Source organism: Lepidochelys olivacea, assembly GCF_965140295.1.
Source record: "Lepidochelys olivacea isolate rLepOli2 genome assembly, chromosome: 7".
Lineage (NCBI taxonomy): Eukaryota > Metazoa > Chordata > Testudines > Cheloniidae > Lepidochelys > Lepidochelys olivacea.
The window spans coordinates 58,815,484-58,838,224 of NC_140417.1; the positions used below are offsets into that span (position 1 = coordinate 58,815,484).

Genomic DNA, 22,741 nt, shown 5'->3' on the forward strand with positions numbered 1-22,741 from the left:
TCTAATTTCTCTTTCTTATTGACCGAAATGTTGACACTCACTCATACAGTCCCTTTTTTGGAAAAGTACTGGGCAGCACATAAACAAGTTATCTAAAGAAAGCACGCAAGTTACGGATCACTTTGTGTTGCGCAAGTATATAACTAAGTGCCTGATTAAAAGTGTACCACTGGAAGTCAAAATACATCAACACAATCTAGCGCCAGTACATTTAAATGTAAATGAAATGTTTCTAAATTCAAGACATGGGATGAGGGTAAACACAGGGAAAACAAATCGAAGTGCGTCTGCCCAGTCCCAATCAATTCATCCCCCAGTTTCCATCAGTTCTGCATCTATCTCCCCCCACTCCCCATCTGCCCAACCCACCATCAGCTGTGCCCACCTCACAATTACCCCTCTGCCACCACGGGGGTTCTTCAAACCCCTCCAGGCTGCAGTAGGGCCCCCTTCCTTCTTCCAGACAGAGGGGAGCTCCATGTGTTCTTCATACCACTCCTCCTTCCCAGGCGTTACAGGGAGACAGGGGGAAGGAGCAGGGGGGCATCCTTGCTCCTAGGAGGGGAGGACAGAAGAGGGCATGGAGCCATCATGAATTGCCAGGCTCCTTCTGCTCCCTCTCGTCCTGTCCCCTTCTGTGAGGGGGCACAGCGCCTCTGCTCCTCCCTACTCCACATGTAACAGTTTGAGGGTGATGTGTGCAAACAAGGCCTCTTAGCAAGGTTTGGGTGTGGCATAAAGGGGATTTCTTTCACCCCAAAAGCAAGTGACTGAATCTCACTCCAAGCTGCAGAAAAACATTCACCTCTGGGCGAGACCATGCCAGGACGCTCTCTGACAAGGACGGAAAAGGCCAGAAGGAATGGAAACTGCAGAGGCAGGAACGGAAGCGGAAACGCAGCCTTAGCTATACTGTGCAATGCTCTGGCCTGTGCACTGCCCACACCCTTCACTATACACAGTGCCCTCTCCTTGCCCATGTGCTCCTCTCTGCCTTAGCTTTCCTGTGGGCTACCCACTGTCTTTACCACACTGTCCGCTCCCCTCCCCCTTAGCAATGCTGGGCACTCTCCTGGCCCATATGCACTCCTCCACCAAGCTCAGGCTCATACTTTAAGGCCAGAAGGGACCATCATGATGATCTAGTCTGACCTCCTGCGCATCACACAGAACCTCGCCCACCCATCCCTGCAATGGACCCCTAACCTCTGGCTAAGTTATGGAAGGCCTCAAATCATGGTTTGAAGTCTTCAAGTTACAGAGAATCCATCATTTACAGTAGTTTAAATCTGCAAGTGACCAGTGCCCCTGCTGCAGAGGAAGGCAAAACCCCCCGGGGTCTCTGCCAATGTGACCCATGGCAAAATTCCTTCCCGACTCCAAATATGGCTATCAGTTAGACAAGGGATCTCAAACTCAGGTCACCACGAGGGCCACATGAGGACTAATACATTGGCCCAAGCGTCGCATCACTGACACCTTTTCATACAAAAATACAAAAGCCCCCCCGATCTGCTCCTGGCCCTGCCCCCACCCCTTCCATGAGGCCCCACCCCACCCCGCCCCGCCTCTTCTCCGCCTCCTCCCCTGAGTGCTCCGTGTCCCCACTCCTCCCCCCTTCCCTCCTGGAAAGTCCTAAGAGCAGCGGGAAGTGGTGGGAGGTAGGTGGAGGAGCAAGGACGCGGCACCCATGGGGGGGCCGAGGTGGGGGATGAGGGGAGCTATTGCGGGCCACAGAAAATAACTCCGCGGGCTGCGTGTTTGAGACCCCTGAGTTAGACCCTGAGCATGTGGGCAAGACCCGCCAGCCAGACACCTGGGAAAGAATTCTCTGTAGTAACTCAGAGCCCTCCTCATCCAGTGTCTCACGGCCGTCCATTGGAGATATTTGCTGCTAGCAGTCACAGATCTGCCTTGTGTTATTGTAGGCAGTCCCATCATATCATCCCCTCAATAAATTTATCAAGCTCCGTCTTCATGCCAGTTAGATTTTTTGCCCCCACTGCTCCCCTTGGAAGGCTGTTCCAGAACTTCACTTCTCTGATGGCTAGAAACCTTGGTCTAATTTCAAGCCTAAACTTGGTGATGGCCAGTTTATAGCCATTTGTTCTTGGGTCCACATTGGTGCTTAACTTAAATAATTCCTTTTCTGTTCTGGTATTTATCCCAATGATGTATTTATAGAGAGCAATCATATCTCCCCTCAGCCTGTGTTTGGTTAGGCTAAACAAATGAAGCTCTTTGAGTCTCCTCTTGTAAGGCAGGTTTTCCATTCCTCGGACCACACTAGTAGCCCCTCTCTGCACCTGTTCCAGTTTGAATTTATCTTTCTCAGCCATGGGAAACTAGAACTGCACACAGTATTCCAGATGAGGTGTCACCAGTGCAGTCCTGTGCACGCCCCCTGCCCAAGCACTACCCACTGCCTTCATTCTACGGGGTGGTCCCCTTGCCTGTGCTGTCCTCTAATGGGGTCAGATGCCTCCCATGCACGCCCTCAAGGCCTCAGGGTCATGCTACAAGCAACATGCTTCAGTTTTCCCTCTTGGGCTGTTCAAATAAAACTTCACCTAGGCTTTTTATGGTCAAAAATACCCCTCCTTGGGGGCTGGGTTTATTTATATAAAATAAACTCCAAACCAAAGTCCTAGAACAAAGCCCACAAAACAAACATTTCTGTCCCTCCCTGCATTGGCAGGCCCCTTCTAGCCCCTCCCTGTCTGGAGTCCCAGTCCTGACTCCCAAGACTCTGTCACAGCCTGCTCACTCCTAACTGTCTCTGATCCCTTAGGATTCCCACTCTCTGCAGCTTTCCTGCAGAGATGGGTTTATGTTTTCTTCCAGGTTAGTGATAAAAATGTTAAACAACATGGGCCAAAAACCAATCCCTTCGGGACCCCACAACCAACACAGCTGTTCAATGATGATTTCCCATTTACAATTACATTTTGAGACCGATCAGTTAGCCAGATTTTAATCCTTTTAATGTGTGCCATGTTAATTTTATATCATTCTAATTTTTTTAATCAAAATGCTGTACAGTACCAGGTCAAATGCCTTGCAGAAGTCTAAGCATACAACTGTACACTATTACTGTTATCAACCAAACTTGTAATAAAAAAAACAAATTTGTTTGAAAGGATCTATTTTCCATAAGCCTATGTCAATGGTCATTAATTATATTACTCCCCCTTTAATTCTTTATTCATTGCATCCCATTTCAGCCCCTCCATTATCTTGCCCTGGATCAATGTCAGACTGACATGGGTCATCCCATTTATATCTTTTAAATATTGGCACAAAATGGGCTTTTCTTCTAATCTTCTGGAACTTCGCCAGTATTCTAATCAACAATAAAAGTCAAGCCAGTCCGTCAGCCAACTCTTTTAAAACTCCTGGAGGAAAGTTATCTGGCTCTACCAATTAAAAATTTTTAAACTGTCCAACTTTAGTAGCTGCTGTGTAACATCTTCCTGAGATACTAATGGTAAAGGTGCTATCGTCATACGACGAGACTACATCATCTGGTTTTTACCCATATACAGAACAAAAATATTTATTCAACGCTTCTGCCTTTTCTGCTTTATTATTGATAATTCTACCATTTCCATCTAGTTATGGGCCAGTACTACTGTCAGGATTTTTTTTGTTCCGAATATACTTCTATAATGCCTTGGTGTCCTTTGCTCTGCTGGCCACAGCTTTGCTTCCCTTATCAATTTTCTACAATTCTTAATTTCTGATTTATATTCCTTACAATCAACTTTCCCTTTCTTCCATTTGTTTTTATATATATACACACATACACATACACATACACACACACACACACAGAGTATATAAGTAATCATTACTTGATCACATTTATAATGTGCAAACAGAATAAAGTCCAGTCCAGTGTGCACACACACACATATACAGGCGGCGCTTTAAAAAGGCTAATTTCACAAAGCAGGAAACAATTTTGAGTCAGATCTGCTGACAGAAATAAATGGGAGTGGTAGTTGGGAATTGTTATAAGAACATTTTACTTAGATGCCCAAAAAGCCAACGGTGAGGAAGAAGGTATTGGTTTAAAAAATACCTGGTTTAAAAGGGCAGTGAAAGCAGCTATAATTATATTCCTCAACATTGGCTTTTTGGGCATCTAAGTACCATGTTCTTAAAACAATTTATGATTAAATTATTCCTGTCAGCAGATCTGACTCAAAATTGTTTCCTGCTTTGTGAAATTGGCCTTTTTAAAGCACCCGTGTGTGTGTATATATATAATCACTGGACTGGACTTTATTCTGTTTGCACATTATAAACGTGATGAAGTCATGATTACTTGTACCTAAGCTACCCTTAATTTTTAGTTCTGTGATCAGTTCCTTTTTATCTATTACGACAAGGTCTAATCTAGAGTTCCCCCGGGTTCACTGTAACACTTTGAGTTAGGTGACAATTTCCTACAATATTTAGAAATTCCAGGGATGTTTCAGTACTCGCAGCCGGAGACCGCCAGCATATGTCACACAAACTGAAGTCCTCGAGGATCATGAACCTTTTTTGCCTACATATTACAGTTAGACGTGTAAGGAGCTGGTCATCCTGCTCCCCATCCTCTCTCTTCAGCTTTAGCTATATACCGTGCGCTTTCATTGCTGGTCTGCTCCCACCAGCCTTAGCTATACTGTGTGCTCACCTTGCCATGGATTTTTTTTTTTTTTTTTTGGTGTAACTTGAGTCGATTAGGAAGAGGTTCATGCTAAACTGAAGTAAGCTACTCAAACTAAGCGCTGGTCTTCACTACTCGGTGATCGACGCTGCAGCAATCGATGCAGCAGGGATCCGCTAAATCGACGGCAGAGCGCTCTATGATCAACCCCAGTACTCTACCTCTCCAAGAAGTGTAAGGGAGTTCGACCGGAGAGCGTCTTCCGTCAATGCAGCACAGTGAAGACACTGCAGTAAGTTGACCTAAGCTACGTCAACTCCAGCTGGAGTAGTGTAAAGTAAGTCCATTTACCCCAGTAGTCAAGACAAGCCCTACGATAAGGGCCTCAAAACAGGAGTTTACACCAGTTTACTCCCAAGCTTGCACCGGTTTGGACAATGACAGTCTCCACCATAGCTGGGCCTCTGCTTCTTGGGCACATGTGAAGAAAGGTCTGATTGTAATACAGAATAACAACATCTATGCAGAGGAGATGGGCCAGCAAATGGGTGATCAGAGCCACGATAGGCTGAAATTGGGGTTCACAGTTTGAGCTCAATTCCAAATCTGGCTTTGGGTTCAGATATGCCAGCAGCAAATTCTCAACAGGCCCAAGAAGGCAGAAAAATCTCCTAAAACCAGCTTAGCTCACAAGCTGTGTTATCAACCACTCTCACCCCCACTTCTCCCTTTCCCTTGGAAAGCACAAGACCCAAGTCTCTTCTGCAAAAGCAAACAGAGCCACTTCTCCCTACATAAAGAGCCAACTTCTGCCCTGTGATAGGCACCTGCAAGTTGGATTGAATTCAGTGGGAGCAGTATCAGAGTGTCAGAGAAGCTTGCTCTAACACTGCCAGGGCTGCACCTGGTCTGGAGCTACAGCTATCTTAGGACTTGTGTACTAGGGGACAAGCTGAATTAACTAAAGGTGTGAAGTTATAGTGCATTAAACTCCTGCGTGGACAATCTCATTCAGAAGTAAAGTGACTTCAGTTTGTTGCAGCTGAATTCCCTTTGAAGGAGGCTGAAGCTAAAGAAAATTAAATTAACTTTGCGCCTTTAACTAATTCATCTTCACTTTCCTGAGTATCCCCATACAGACAAGCCCTAGGAGACGCGAGAGGAAGGCGTGCACTCAATCAAAACTTCCCCAAAGAGAAGAGCAGAGGCAGTTTCATGGGGTTTCATTCCCAGCAGCACCATTGCAAGCACCCAGAAGAGTGGCAGGTTGATTTTTCCCATCTGCTGAGCTGGAGGATGGAAGCCACGTGCCTTCCCTCCCATCCCCTTCCCCCTTCCCAGCAGGAAGCTGAACTACAGTGTAAGGAGTCATCCAGCCATGTGGGGGAGGGGGTGGACTCCACTTGGATAGTGCCATTGAGCGAGCAAATATTGACTGTGGTTAAGAATCAAAGAGGGAAGGATGGGTGGCCCGGAAGTGGAGATGGGGAGGGAAGAATTAGAAGAATGTTTTCAGTAAACTCTTAGAGACATTCCTCCCAGGCTGGAAATGAGCAACCCTGCGTCCCCCACTCAGGCCCATGCTACCTCTTCCTGCAGCAGCGAGTGTGGTGGGCAGACAGACAAAGTGTAGGCTGGCTTGCAGGGGCAATGAGATGGTGGCATCATTGCTAGGGGTCTGGCCACAAGACTTGGGTTCAAGTGCTGCTTAGATCACCAGTGAAAATTATCTCACCCAGCAAAATCACTAGCAACAGGTCACGGTCACGATATTAGGATCCAAACTCCCCCAGCATCTGGACCTGGATCCATATCTCCCAGGGGTTCAGCTGTGCAGGGTCACTGGTGGGGGCCCAATTCTAAAAGCACTGTGCAGTTTGACAAACTGCATGTATGTTCAGGAGAGACTCAGGGCTGCAATGTTGGGTGTATTTGGCTAGACATTTTTCTCCACTCTGTATTCTGGGAGAGTTTTTTAAATCTCTTTCCTCTGAAGCATTGGGGTGGCCATGGCTGGAGATGGGACATTGGATGTGACGGGACAGGGCTCTGTGGGGGCACTGAACATTCTCTCTCTCAGGTGCATGACTGGCTAGTTCCTGCTCACATGTGCAGGGTCTAATCCATTGCCATAGGTGGGATCGGAGGGAATTTCACCACCGGTCAGATTAGCAACAAGCTTGGGGTGGGGTTTCACCTTCCTCTGCAGCATGGGGTGCGGGTCACTTGCCAGGATTATCTGGATATGTCTCAATCATTTCCCAGCCATTATGGGGACCTCAGGCCTGCTGCACCTCTTTCCCTCCTAGTCTCTGCCTGTGGCACATAAGAATCTCCTGCGGGTTGACCACTTGGTCTCATTTTGGTCCTGGGGTTTAGTGCACGGGGGCTGGTGGCCTGTGATATAAAGGAGGTCAGGCTAGAGCATCTGGCCTTAAATTTGATGACACTATGAAAGTCACTTGGCAGGTCTGGGTGGGCCTGCTTTCCCTCCACCCCCCCCCCCACCGCCCCGCATGCACGCCTCATTTTTGGATAGGAAATGAGTTTTCCCCTAGTGAAAATTTCCAATAAAACCAGAAATCATCAACATTTTTGTCAAAATTCTAACTTTTTGTGTAAGTAAATGGAGAAATGTTTCAATTTTCTCCCAACCAAAAGCAGCCATTTTTCAATTTTCAACCCAAAACTGTTCCAGTTGCTGGAATTTCAGGGCAAACATTTCTATTTTTATCAAGAAGCCATTTTTGTTGAAAAAAATTGTTTTGATGGACAATTGTTAACCAGCTCTCCACACTTCAGGTGTAATGGCCAGGGGACATCCCTTTGATGCTTCTGACTGAGACTTCAGATCAGTCAAAGGGGAAGAACGAACCAGCCTAGGTCTTGCTGGAGATCTAGCACGTGGCGAGAGGACCCTGTGGGAACAGGTGGTCAGACACCCTGCTCAGACACAGTGTCATTCATGCGACATCTGTTCTATGGCTTGATCCCGTAAACTGCTGAGCACTCCGGCCCAGCAAAGCACTTCAGCGTGTGCCTATCTTTAAGCACATGAGCAGTCTCATCAGCTAGGCACATGCTCAAATTTCAGGTCATTCTTAAGCACCTTGGACCAGAGCCCAGTGGAGCTTGCAGGACTGAGCCCATAGAGAGCGTGTTAAATAAAGAGAACCACAGGCAGAAATTAGCATCTTCCAAGACTGACACATCTGGGATGTTATCAGAAGCCAGGGATGTTACAGAGACATGTGTTAAAGATCAAGAGTTTGGTGCTCACCTTGAGCGACTAAGATACCAACTTACCTGTCAAAGAGGGGCTTCTCTCCACAATCAAATGAATCCTGCAGGTCCTTGACAAGGTTAGCTTGACCAGGCATGCGAAAGAGCCCTTCCTCGGTGAGGCCTCGCTCCCGGATAAAATCCACACATTGCTCCACCAGCAGTGGGGCCAGCCGCAGGCCGTACTTCCGCTCGTATTGCACCGTGTCTTCCAATCGCTGCCCGAAGATCCCTGCCAATGAGAGACGCACGCTGGCATTAATTTTTATTCTCCACAAGCCAGCAGATGGGATGGGGTCAGGGTGGGAGTTATATTTCACATGAAGGAAGCAAAACTGGAACATGGATCCAGCTATTGCCTGGATCAGCAAAAATCAACCAGGAAAAATTACAAACTCATAATTTTCTTCTACTTAGAATGAAAAATACTATAGGCCAAATTCTGCCCTGACATATGCAACAAGAGCTTCCACTGAGGTCATTGGCAGGTGCCCAACTAAGGGCAAAATTTTCTCCCAAGAAAGGCATAAAAGAATTCAACACTGGTTTTGATGACTTGCAGCTATTCTCCATCTTTATGTTAGACTGAGTGATTGCATTGACACAGTGCCTTTGATCCAAAGGACAACAAAGCCTCATTTTTAAATAGATGCACTGACTTGGCACATCAGAATCTACCACTGGTACACACCCACCTCTGGGAAGGGACACAGCTGCTATTTAACAGCTCACAGCAACCCAGCCCAAGAGCTAGGATAGGAAATGAAGCTTGGGACAGGAAGTGAAGACTAATGTCCCCCACTGACACTGCCAGGGGTACGGTAAGCAGGCAGGATGTAATAACCCATGCTGGAACCATTCACAGACCCAGGAATTAGTGGTAACACACTCACTGCTGTGAAAGATCTTTTCTGACCAGGGGCCTTTACTTTTACATGTCATTTTCAACCATCTCAGCTAACTAATCAGTCTCCTTTGCGGCCTTCACTGTGATTATTTACCATATATTGCAGTAGCATCTCGGGCCACCACCAGCTTGGGCCCCAGGGTGCTAAGCACTGTACAAACATATAGCAAGTGACAGTCCTGCACTGTGCTGTATAAATGGAGTCATGTTTTCTTGAGAGAAAATCTCTAGTGTAATATCCCTGCAGATCAAATACTCCAACCCAAAAGAACGTGGAAGGGGCTCTGGGGGTGCAGTTGAAATGCTGCCTCTCCATGGACCTGTTCCACCACACACACACTGAAAATTAACTGAAAAACTCCATCATAAACACAATTAAGCTGCCTTCCTAGAAGAAGCAGCAACCCACACTATTCAATCATATGCACCTTTACTTACCACACACTGGATGCACCCTAATGAGCCATACATACAGTATGCTCCTGTACAGTCATGTGTAAATGTAAGCCACACCTACTCCATGTATGTAACCCACTCCGTGTGGCACTCTGTCTCCCTCTAGTGGTGGCTGGGCCTGCTCTAGCCGGAGCTAACAGAGCATGATTTCTTAGCTCAGACACTACAGCCTCATGCTTTTAGATTCAAAGGTCCCAGGGTCAATCCCCACTGTTAGGGTCCCCAATCAGCTGCATGGCCTAACATATGCATTCTGAACCCTTAGTTCTGTTGCTCAAGATGTGGCCGTGGGGGCATAGGAGCAGCAGCATTCAAGCAATTGACCCTGCTCAGAACAGAGATTTCAGATAAAGAGTATAATCCTCAAATCTATTCAATTTCAGATGCAACCAGACCATGGCACATATGCAGCCTGATCCCAAGCACACTGATGTCAATAGGAGACTTTCCATTGTACTCATAATTAATCTTATGGCTCTGAAAATACAGCAGCATACAGAACTAGATTCTTATTGTACTCAGAGCCAATTTCCTAGGAGTAACGTCAGGTATGTTCTGTGCATAAGATTATAATATGCCAGAGAAAACATTTCAGTCAGCGTTATTAGATTATGTTGTTTTTAACACCCCACTTACTATTCCAATATTAACCACAGGACCTCATGTTCCATGTTTATTTTACTGCTGCTTTCATGGTTGGTGCAGGACTCCTAGCAGGAAGTTTTCCCAGCCACCACTCACTGTCTTTCAATGAAGCTGCCATACTAGATCAGATATACGATCCATATTTGCCCCAATTCTGTACACTAGTCCAGGACGCTGTCTCTGCTAATGATCAGTAGTTGAGGCTTCAGAGTAAGGCTTAATCTCCCCCGGTAATATACCTAATTGTGCATTACTGTATCATGGTTGGTGTGCAGGAAGGAACTCCCCTGCTGATCCCAACTAGTGATCAGTTTATGGAAGCATGGGGATTGGTCATCCTTGTCATTCTAATCCTAGCCAGTGTCCATGCAGATTTAAATTCTTATTTATATCAGTGTCTAATTCACTTGTGAAGCTTAGCTATATTTCCCAATAATATCCTCGGGCAAGGAGTTCCACAGGTTAACAATAAGTTCTGTAAAAACAATTTTTATTTTTTTTTTAGCTGTTGCTTTTTAAACTAATCAAGCGGCCGGGGCCCCCTGTTCTTGTGTTATGGCTCAGGGTAAACAGAAGTGCCTACTCTATGACACTCAGCATTGTATGTGGTTCTAAAAGAGGTCTTCTTTCAAAAACCAAAAACTAAGTTTTTAAGTGAATTTTGTGCTGGACTGACAGCTCTGGTGTCCAGAGTCCCCACAGCACCCGACACTTTTAGCATGGGCAGCAGCAAAACATGCTTCCCTACACTATCCTATAGCCACAGCTCAACCCCGACTCTACAGGTGAGAAGGGATGTCTCCATAGCCCCATACAGTCTTGACTTCCCTGCTGAGGCTGCCAACAAGCAGGGTGCATTTGGCCTCTCTCAGGAAGGTAGGTTTTGTCTACACACAAATGGACACATAAGGGGAATCTCTAGTCACTGGAGTACCCCAATAATAAGGCTGCTCACTAGCTATGAACGGAGGAGCAGAGACTTTTTACTCTGTTAGATTCTGTCCCCCATCTTTGCAGCTCCCTTCACAGCCTCTGTTTATTTTCCACTCTACTCTGCCTGTTTCCAGGCTTCCTTTCCTAGCACCACCTGGTTTTGAGTTGAACTTTTGATCCCATGTGTTGAGTGGGTTCAAAATCAGCCCAGACGATTCCCCCTCTTCCTTTAGTCATTTCTGGCTTTTGCCATGTTCCAAGCAGCAGCCCTGAAAGGCTTCATCTCCCATTATCTCCCACCAGCACCCCTCTTCCTCTTGGAACTGAGGATCTCGTGTTACAATTGCTTTCTTCGGGGAAAGGAGATCCATGTTCAGAGGATGCTCAAGCTATGGGAGACTTCAGGGGCAGTGTCACAGACAGCAGCCTTCCTGCCAGGGAGCTCCAGTCTCTATCAGAAATCAAACTGTCTTCTACCACCAGCCCCGTCTTCCCAAATCTCTCCCCTCCCCACCCCCATGCTTACACGTCCCTCTCCCTCCACCCTGCCTGTCCCCCTCCCCCACATAACTTGCCAGTGATTTTCAGGGCCCTTTCTCTTTCTGGCTACACACATGTGGTTGGGAGGGAGAGAAGAGGCAATATGGACTCTGTGAGGAAGGTGGGTGAGGATTCAGCCACCTCTTGGGAAGACGATGGGATTAAAGCTACTTTATTGCTGCTCCAGAGCAGACCCCAGGCCTCTCCTCCCCACAATGTGGCACTGTGCTCTGCCCCCAATTGCTAGACCATACAGCAGTTCCGGGGTCTGCTACTGACCTCCAGCTAACACCCCCAGGCAGTGTCAGCTGGTGCTTTCACATCCGGAGCCCGGGCACGGCGTTCCACACCACCACCGGAGGTGGAGGGTACAAAGCGAGGTGCTACCGTGCTCTCTTTGAATTGGTCTCCCTTCTGCATCTCCTAACTCATCCAGCCCTGCCCAACAAGGGCTTGTGAAAAGGAGGCAGCCACATGGTCCCGTCACCTCCCCCACCCCGAGGCTGGATTGGCTTTGTCCTCACTTTGAAACAAAAAGCAAACTAAGAGCCAATTCTACTCAGCTCAATCCGTTGGCTCCTGGAGGCTCAGGCCTGTTTTTAATCACCGGTGCCTGCAGCTCCCGCTGAATTTGGCAGTGCTTTGCTCTCAGTCTTTGATGATCCTGTTGGAAGATGTTACTGCCCTGCGCTGCTCTCTCTTCCCATCCCAGCAGATGTGGGAGCCAATGCCACTCAGCCTACAGACCCGCCTGCCAGGGTTAGGCTAGAAATCAGGCCCAAAGCTATTGGCACCTAAACAGTTAACTCCTCTTGTCCTGTCCTTATCTAGAGTCAGGCGTTTTGTTTGGTTTCAAAGCAGTAAAAGAACATGCCTGGGACCACATCTTTAATCTCTGGAAGATCCAACAGATACCAGACAAATGGGTTAGAACAATTGGGGGCTGGGGAGTTCCAACAAGCTGCCTCTGTTCTTTAAAGAGTTAGGTGGATCTCTGCAGAAAACCAAGCCAGCAAGGATGCACTGACTCACAGACTGGCTCTCTGTCCCGGCCTAAAGAGCTCACCCACCAGCTCCAGGCATACAAACATGCTGTTCAGACATGCAGTGGGAAGAAAATATATCTTCTCCATCCCAATGAAACTACAGAGAGAAACAAGGAAGGCAGATCTTGGTTCCCTTTAGCTCAGACTGCTGCTCCAGGAGAACACAACACTCAGTATATGCTCAGAGTGAAAAGATCAAAGCAGGTGTGTGTAGCTAATGTGTGTGTGTGTGTGTGTGTGTGATTACACACACACAGCGAGACAGATTCAAGCACACATGCTCATCCTTGCATGCACATATATTCTCACCATGGACATGCATACTCACACACATCTGTCAGACTCAGACATAAATGACCACAAACACACACAGACCCAAGAGCTTGCACAGGGTTACATAATATGCTAACCCACATACGGACACCTGCACTATCTATCTCTTACACTCCTCCCACCCCCCATCTGTCACTCTCACATACACAAAATCACGGATGGGCACAGGGTCAGCCACACACACCCACCCACACACCCCTCATTCCCACACACCATCAAGCATGCTCATCTCCATGCATGTGGACACATGAACACACATTCACCATCATACACAGACATACTCGTTTTCCTCACTTGTGTATATCAACACACACTCTCCAGTGCACGTCATTAGTATTTCAGTAGCAGCTACAGGCCCAATTGTGCAAAGCACTGTGTGCACATGCACACACAGAGGAAGTTCCTGCTCCTAAGAGCTTATGCTCTAACTAGACAAGGCAGACAGAGTGGGAGAAAGGGACATAACAGACTATCAGGACTGGAGGAACAGAGAGATTATGAGACTTGCCCAAGGTCAAACAGGGAATCCCTGGTGGAGCTGGGAACTGAACTCTGATCTCCTTAGTCCTAGTCCCTTCAACAAAAGACCATCCTTCATACGTATTAGGACATGTTCACTCTCATGCTTGTTCGTATACACACACACACACACACAAATACTGATGCAAAAAACTCCCCCGAAAACCTCCTTAGCAGTTTGTTTGGGGTCGGGGGGTGGGGGGGAGACAGTATTTCTGGCCCTAGACCATATCCTCCTCACTGTTTTACCTCTGTAAAGATCAAAGTTATATTTAGCCTGTGTCTGAGTTTCCCCAAGTATTAATGCAAAGATCTGCATTTCCTCTAGCAAAAGGAAACCATAACAACAGTAAGCTCTGGAAAACTGTCGCGTACCTCTGGTTCTTGTGCAGCACTCAGCTACATGGCAGGCACTGAGCTTCAAGCAGAAGCCAGGCAGCGTCAGACAGCAGGAGCGGCAGAGAAAGAAAGTCCTGACTTCAGGCATCAGACACATTCTGAGTCCCAGCACTGGCAGCCTTCCATGCACCCAACGCTGGAGAGCGGAGAGCAGCCGGTGTGCCCTGGGAGATAATCTCAGCGGCACATCTGGTCTCAGCTCCACGACTCAGCATTAATTATGACTTGTGAAGAAAGCATTTGAAATATCCAATGAGATGCAGAGCTAGCCAGCAACCTCAGCAAGGGGAAAGAGAGACAGACAGGCAGGTAGGATCTTGCTCACCCTCCATGCTGCAGCCTGTGTAAACAGCTAAGTATGGGTCGCAAGTTTTAACAAAGGCATCCCCTATAGGCTGTGTAATATATTCATGCTCTAATTGCTTGTCAGATCTATTCCTGATAGCCGGGGGAAACTCAGCAACAGTTGCTGTCTGCGTGTCATGCTCTTGGTCCCTTCATGCTATTAGCTGCCCCACAGACAGTCTGTTGCCCCCACCTAACATTTTGATTGAATATCAAGTGCCAGAGTCAGAAATGCATCCCTCCCCACCTGAATCAGTCATGGGGCATCCACTCAGCTCCAGGTTAATTTGTAGCTTCTCACACAGTCTAACAGAGGCAGAGTCTGAGCAGCAGGCCCAGCATAGCCTTACTGGCCAAACCACATTTGTTTTAGTCATCTCCACAGAAGCTACCCAATGTTACTGTGAAGCACTGAGTGGGATAGTCAACAGGACAGAACAAACTAAGGGGCCCAGCCATATGGGGAGGGGTTTGCAAATGTGAAGGCAGACCCCAGATATTGAACCCATGACCTCCAAGGCTAGAGGCACGAGTTGCTACAGCTTGAGCCAAGAGATCCACCCACCCTCTGGATCAAGCACAGCAGGAGAACGCGTAACACACTGACCAGTGGGTTCCAAAGAGCTTGGACACAATACAGTAGCTTTACTTCACTCCATTTAAAAAATGGATCATAGAACTGTGGATCGGTGATCCATAACCCACCGGTACCATCACCCCAAAATTGTGAGATGTGCTGAAGTTTGGCTAACTGTTCCCCCCAGATAACTCCCATGAATGTAGCTGCCTATTCACTTCTGGATATCTGGGGTCAAAATACTGCATATAAAGTCATTCATACAGCTTACATTAATCTGAACTGAGAAGTCTAATGGTTCCAGCAGGGGCTTTCTAAACCTGATTATAACACTAACATGATGCATGATCATGCACAACTTGCTTCACCTCTCTAGGCCTCAGTTTCCCCATATATAAAATAGGGGAAACGCTACTGACTTACCTCACAGTCAGACAGTTAGAGTTCAAGCACTGAGAGGTGCTGTGGGCCAGTGGTCGCCACCACCACCACGACTCAAAAGACATGGGTTCTAATCCTAGACCTGCTAGGTAACCTTGGGCAAGTTGTTTCCCCTCCCACCATTTGTCTATCCTGTCTATTTAGACTGTAAACTCCTTGGGGCAGAGACTATGCCTTACTATGTGTATGTACAGCGCCTAGCACAACAAGGGCCATAATCTTGGTTGAGGCCTCTAGGTGCTGCTGTGATCCCAGTAACAATAATAAAACTCAGTGTTCGTTAGACTATTGAACTCTTGAATAGAAAATGTTTGCAAAGGACCTGGAATTGGTTCTTGTCCCACCAGGTGAATATGGCAGGCTACAGCTTACAGAAAACATGACCATGAGCTTCTGGAGGTCAGTAGGAAGCATGGGTGATAACTTGATGGTCCCATAATTATTCATAAAGGTTTCTGGCACTGCTTCCTGGAACACTGCCCCAAATTGTATCATGTGCACTAACAACAAGATAACAGAGACTGGAACTGCTGGGATGGATGCCCAGAGGATGGGAAAAGGCATGTGGAGGTTTTTATTTTTGTATATAGTGCTTCATTACTAACCCCTCATAGGGCACAGAGGGTCATCCCTGGTCACCCTCTCTCATTCAATGAAATAGAAAGGCAGCACCCAAAAAACTGATAAGGGAATCCTTTTGTACACAACACACAATTAACCTGTGGGACTCATTGTTACTAGGTACAAGTGAGGCCAAGACCTTAGCAGGATTCAGACACTGATCAGACATTTATACAGATAATGAGAACATCACCAGTTGCACTAGGTAAGATATAACCCCTATGCTTCATCAAAGGAAGGAAGGAAGAACAAACAAAGGCTCCATGAGAGACAAAACAACCACACTGGCTCATATGGCAACTCAGCTACGGTGACCAGATGAAATGGACAAAATATCAGGACACATGCGGGAAGCAAAAAAAGAGGCCGGAGTTGCCAAGGCAAAAAAAAACCAAAAAACAAAAAATAAACCCACCAGAGCAGCCAAAGGCGCAATATCGTGCATCGGTCGGGACGCGGGACTAAAAATCGGGACAGTCCCGATTTTATTGGGATTTTATTGGGTCACCCTAAACTCAGCTGAAACACAAAATGGCAGATGCCTCATAGTTGTTGCCTGCTGGAGACCACCCTACAGTTCAAGGTACAGTACAAGGGCATGGGAACAGCAGGACAATGTCATATTGCAGTTACATCTGCCACTGTTACCATCTGATCTCCATTGGGTGGCCCATGTGAAGTAGGTCTCAGTCTAATTCAGAAGGACAGGATGCATGTTGAATACAGTATTCCCCATCCAAAAGCACGCAGAAATCATGAATCAAAGGCCAAACTGCTATGAGATTTTTCTTTTGTCTTTGGGTTTTGAGACACTAGGCTGGACATGGATCACACTTCCAAGCTTTTCTGGGCCAGCACAAGGGCAAGAACCATACTTTTTAATCAATATGAAAGCTGAGATTCTCACCTAAGCAGGAGCTGTGGATTGATGAAGGACACCCAGTATTGCTAGACTCATGAGAAGGATTTGAGAGTTGGTGTGAATGGGTTATCCCTTCAGTTCCTGGAACCCCTAGCTGGCAGGACCTCTGGGAATCAAGCAGACACACACAGTCCACAAGGGTACCATCTCTTTATTACTGCTTATACGCCAGGTATTTCATAACATAGCAGCAGTTACATGGAACCCCCTTCCTGCCTCCTAGCTCAGCCTTTTCTACTGCTTGCTTTATTCTCAGAGCTATCCAGCTGGTGAGCTAGTTACCTCATTAGCTCATCAGGCTCCCTACAGGTGCAAGTGTTCCCTTTTACCCATCCAAGCCCAAACTACCTAAGTCCCTCCTGCTCTAACTACAGCCAGAGCCCTTTGTGTTCTCAGCAACCAGGTCCTGGCTTCCAAAGGGCTCAATTTCTAGCTGCTAACAGCAGCCTACCTCAGCTGGCAACACTGCATACAAATGACCAGCACAACTGGCACTAGGTTCTCCAGCTAGGCAACGGAGACTGACCACCTCTCTCCCCGGGGAAAAGGGGCTGCTGGGGGAAGCGTATGCTGCCACTACCTGGGCTGCTCTTGTTCTGTTGCTAGAGTCTTGATCTCCAGAGCTACGTGGCAAGAAAACCCACCATGGATGTTCTGCTGGGGAGCTGAGCTGAGCTGTTTGGGTCCCTGATACCCCAGCTTCGGCACAATGTACGGCTGGGGGTGGAGTCTCCTGGTATGCACTCACGAGCAGTTAGTCCATAGGGACCACAGCTGTAGGAAAGGGACCTGGCTGCACATGTCTTTACAAGCTTTGAGACTCAACCCAGGCTTGCTGGGAAGTTCACTCAGGCTCATAAACCCCCACAAAAACCTGGGCAGGTTTCTAGTTTGGTATCTGCCATAGGCCAAATTCAACCCTGAAACCAACAGCAGAACTCCAGGACGGTGAACCCCCAGGAACTGCCATAAGGCTCCACTCCAACTCCGTGTGAATGGAACTTGCCTGCCTTCACAGCTCCCCAGGGGGGTGCAGGTAGACTGATTCTGGGCCCAAGCTGCTACATTCAGGGATGTAAGATCCTGGGGTTTGTTTTGCTTCTTTTTAGAGGTAGGGCCCAGTCTTAAAGTTTTAATCCAGATCTGACCTCCCTCAAAGTTTGGGCACATTCAGATCCAGAATTTCCTCCTAAGGCCCATCGGGCCCGGGGTGCTTTTGTTCGATCCTGCATCCGCCTCCTTCGGGAGCTGGATCGCAGCTCCCGCTTCTTCTATGCCCTGGAGAAAAAGAGGGGGGCCAAGAAGCATGTCACCTGCCTCCTCGCAGAGGACGGCACCCCTCTCACGGATCCGGTGGAGATGTGCGGGAGGGCCAGGGCCTTCTACGCAGGCCTTTTCTCCCCGGATCCGACCGATCCTAACGCTTGCAGAGTACTCTGGGACGAACTCCTGACGGTCAGCGCGGGCGACCGACACCAGCTAGAGCTGCCTCTCACTCTGGCCGAGTTCTTGGAAGCCCTCCGCCGCATGCCCACCAATAAATCTCCGGGCATGGACGGGATGACCGTGGAGTTCTACCGCGCGTTCTGGGATGTCCTCAGCCCAGACTTAGTTACCGTCTGGGCCGAGTCTTTGCAGAGCGGGGTCCTCCCTCTTTTGTGCAGGCGAGCCATGCTCGCCTTATTGCCAAAGAAGGGGGACCTCCGCGATTTATGAAATTGGCGTCCCGTCTCGCTCCTCAGCACGGACTACAAGGTCGCAGCGAAAGCCATCTCGCTGCGGCTAGGGTCCGTGCTGGCGGACGTGATCCACCCAGACCAGACCTACACTGTCCCGGGCCGCACCATCTTCGACAACCTATATCTGGTCCGGGACCTTTTGGAACTTGGGTGTAGGGACGGTCTGTCGTTCGCCCTCCTGTTCCTGGATCAGGAGAAGGCGTTCAACAGGGTGGATCACGGGTATCTCCTGGGCACTCTGCGAGCATTTGGCTTGGGTCCCCAGTCTGTGGGTTTTCTCCAGGTGCTGTACGCCTCCGCAGTGTCTGGTCAGGCTCAACTGGACTCTGACCGAACCGGTCAGCTTCGGGCGAGGAGTACGGCAGGGGTGCCCCCTCTCGGGCCAGCTGTACACTCTGGCGATCGAGCCCTTCCTCTGTCTCCTCCGCAGGAGGTTGACGGGGTTGGCGCTACGGGAGCCGGAGCTGCAGCTGGTTCTGTCGGCATACGCCAACAATGTACTCCTCGTGGTCCAGACCCGGGCAACTTGGCGCGGGTGGAGGCTTGCCAGGCTGTGTACTCGGCAGCCTCCTCCGCCCGGGTCAACTGGGTCAAGAGCTCTGGCTTGGTGGTAGGGACTTGCAGCAGGCGAGCTCCCTCCCACCCGCGCTTCAAGCCATCCGGTGGAGCGCAGGTCCGCTGCTCTATCTCAGCGTTTACCTTTCTGCCACGCATCCGTCTCCACCGGAGATCTGGCACGGTTTAGAGGGCAGGGTGGTAGAGTGGCTCCGGAGATGGACAGGACTGCTCCGGTATCTGTCCTTTCGAGGGCGGGCACTGGTGCTCAATCAACTAGTCCTGTCCGTGCTCTGGTACCGGCTCAACATCCTGGTTCCGGTCCCGGATTTCCTGGCCAACCTCCAGAAATTGATTCTGGAGTTCTTCTGGTCAGGACTGCACTGGGTCTCTGCAGGGGTTCTCCATCTACCCCTGGAGGAGGGAGGGCAGGGCCTGAAGTGTTTCCGCACTCAACTCCATGTCTTCCACCTCCAAGCCCTGCAGAGGCTCCTTTATGGTGCAGGTAGTCCGGCGTGGAGCATATTGGCGCACGCCTTCCTGCGCCGCCTCCGAGGGCTCCGATATGACCGGCAGCTCCTTTATCTCCATCCGAGGGGTCTTCCGCGAGACCTCTATGGGCTGCCGGTCTTCTACCAGGACCTCCTCTGGACCTGGAAACTGTTCACAGCGACCAGGTCCGTGGCGGCCTCTGTGGGGGAAGATCTCCTCGCGGAGCCCCTGCTACACAACCCCCAGCTCCGTGTGCAGGTGGCGGAGTCCTCCTCGGTGCGCCAGAGGTTGGTCCTGGCAGAAGTCACCAAAGTCGGAGACCTCCTGGACTACGACCGGGGAGACTGGCTGGATCCCCTGACGCTCGCTCAGCGCACGGCGCAATCCAGACCTCGTACTGCCCTGCGCGTACTTCAGGAGGTGAGGACCGCTTTGCCGCCCGCTGCTCGGGTTTATCTCGACCAGGTCCTGCGAGAGGGCGCGCCCCGCCCACCCTCCACCCCAGGCCCTCTGGACCTTTTCATCGGGCCCCTACCCCGTGGACCCGAATGACCCCCCCCGCCCCTTCACCGTGAGCCGGCTGTGCGAGCTGCAGCCGGTCCAGTTCCAGACCGCGCCAAAACAACATCGCTACACGCTCGTGCTCCACAGCCTTCATGTCCTCACCCTCACGTCCCGCCCTGACACAAAGTGGCGGGACCTCCTGCCACCTCTAGAGGGTGAGGAGCCCCGGTGGGCCAGCCTCTATTCCACCTTAGTCCCGAGGCCTGCCGGGGATATCAGTTGGCGGCTCCTTCACGGGGCCGTGAGCACGGGCATGTACTTGGCGCAGTTCACCCCAATCCCGGACACCTGCCCCTTTTGCGGCGTGAGAGAAACCCTGGCACACGTCTATCTGGAGTGCACCAGGTTCCTGGATCCCAATAAGGCCCATCTCTTAACCCAGCCAAACTCAGGTGGATGGATCACTTCCTTATGCCAACAGAAAGCTGCCAATCAAATAATTAAGAACAATCAGTCATACTGCTAAACTCAGCAGAAAATGATCTATCAATCCTTCCCTGGGCACAGAACTATTCCCTTCTATTCCTTGCTCTCCCAAATGTTTGGGATAGATCCTCTTAACAAAACTCCACCTCACCCTGGCCCAGTATTCTGGACCAGGGAATAATGTACTGGTGTCTGAATGAAAATCAAAGCCTCAGCGTACAGAATCCTCTGTGTGCTGACTGAAATAACCTAGCAGTGTCAACCGGACCTGCATTTAGGACAAACATGAGACACAGCGCAAGCACTGAAAGGTTATTAAACATAACTGCTCATCTTCCCTTAGCAATGGGGGAGACTCAACTAATCCTGTCTAAACAGTTTTTCCATCTCTCTGAAGTATGACGGGAAGGAGCCTCATTAAACAGCGCAGTAAATTACACTGCAGCGGACTCTGCACGGCTTATTCTCTGAACTGAGCTTATAACTGTTTGCATGGAGAAAACAGAAAGATGATAAACAGCCCTGAGCATTGGTTAGCCACAACATCCAGAGTGCCATGCCAAAACTAGCCACTTATTAGTCTGCTTCTCTCTAAACAACGACAAGAAATATTTGGAGAATGAAATGTTGAGAGCAACATAAAAATACCTTTCAAATGAACAGCAGTGATCTGATCTGAACAAATATTCCTTGGAAAACTTGATCCTCCACACAATGCTATAACAACATGGGGAAACATACATTTGGTAAAGAGCTCTTCAATCTATCAGGCAAAGGTATAACAAGACCCAATGGCAGGAAGCTGAAGCTGGACGAATTCAGACTGGAAATAAGATGTAAATTTTTTACAGTGAAGGTAATTAACCATTGGAACAATTTAGCAAAAGTTGTGGTGGATTCTCCATCACTGTTCATTTTTAAATCAAGATTGGATGTTTTTCTGAAAGACCTGCTCTAGGACTTATATTGGTGAAGTTTTGTTACACAGGAGGTCAGACCAGGTGGTCACAATGGTCCCATCTATGAAACCTTTCACTTCCATCACACCTTTCATCCAGGGACTTCTCACATTCATTCATTCTCACAACTCACTTATGTGGTTGTCTCCCATTTTCAAGATAGGGAAACTGAGGCAAGAGATTAAAGTCCAAATTTTCAGAGTTATCATTAGTTCACTTTTTGGATGTCCAGCTTGGGATAGCTGGGTCCAGACTGGCATCTCACTCCCACGAGTGAGGTATTAGCTTGGAGGGTCTGGACCCCAGACCTTATTTCCCAGAGCTGTAGGCACCCTCAACTTCCATGGACTTTAATGGCAGTTTTGTTTGTACAAAGCAGCTAAATGAGATAGGAACATCTCTCCCCATTCCACTTCATCTGGAGCTCCCTGCTGCCTAGAAATGTATTATATGGATACTGGGTGTTAGTGAAGATCAAAATACGTATTACACAATAATATCTATTCCCACTAAAAAGCCTCATCATTAGAAAAGGGCTTGGAATCCTGCCCCCAGAGCCAACTGCAAGGATGATGGAGGGGTTCAGAATCTGGTGCTTGATCCAGGTCTGAATGTTGCTGCTGATCCCTGTCTTTTTAGTGGGCCGAACCAAAACCCTGGAAAGCCCTTGAACTTTGTTAGATTTGCAGGCTGGCTTTGGATCCAAATTTTGCAGCTTGGACCCATTTGAACTTATGGTGAATCTGTGACTTAGTGGGTAGCACACTGGACCAGCACTCAGTACTTGGCTTCTATTCCTGGCTCTGCCACTGGCTTGCTGGGTGACCACTTTCCCATGCCTCAATTTCCCCATCTGTAAAATGAGGATAATCATACTGACCTCCTTTGTAACTTGCTTTGTGATCTCGGGATGGAAAGCAATAGATAAGAACTAGGGAATATTATTTTTTCAGACCAGTGATATGTAGATCACTTCACATAAAGTACCAATCAAAACCAGTGCCCCCAAACCTTGCCAGGGCCACAGACCTCAGCAACTTGGGTACCTGGGAAATGAATGGAGTGATCACTGGAGTGCTTCTCCAAACCAAACATCAGGAGTATCTGGCTCTGCTGGTAGCATACCCCCATAAACCTCTCATTGCTGAGTCAATTTCACACTCATAGTTTCACTTTGCTACATCCTTCAGGCTCAGAAAGAGAATCCAATCTATTTGCTAATTCTCATGCATGGTCTTATGTCTTACATCTAAATTTAAGTTGCAATGAACACAAAGCATAACTGAACAAGCCAAACCTTCTTTCTTATATGTGAAGGGTGAATTTCGGGTAAAAAAAAAAAAAAATCTAGCATAACCATGACACGCAATGCAGTAACCT

The 22,741-nt window shown here is 48.4% G+C and overlaps 1 protein-coding gene across 5 annotated transcripts in view; it reads right to left on the reverse strand.

Annotated features, from left to right (window-relative positions):
- The window catches only part of ARHGAP22 (Rho GTPase activating protein 22), a 233,883-nt gene that overhangs the window by 24,166 nt on the left and 186,976 nt on the right, over positions 1–22,741 (reverse strand). For 4 of the 5 annotated variants that reach the window (XM_084633580.1, XM_084633579.1, XM_084633581.1 and 1 more), the window contains one exon: positions 7,967–8,174. In XM_084633580.1, the coding sequence (XP_084489706.1) occupies positions 7,967–8,174 (208 nt within the window). Of the gene's footprint in view, positions 1–7,966; positions 8,175–13,696; positions 13,881–22,741 lie in introns of those variants that run through there. The other variant, XM_084633583.1, reaches the window with a different exon arrangement.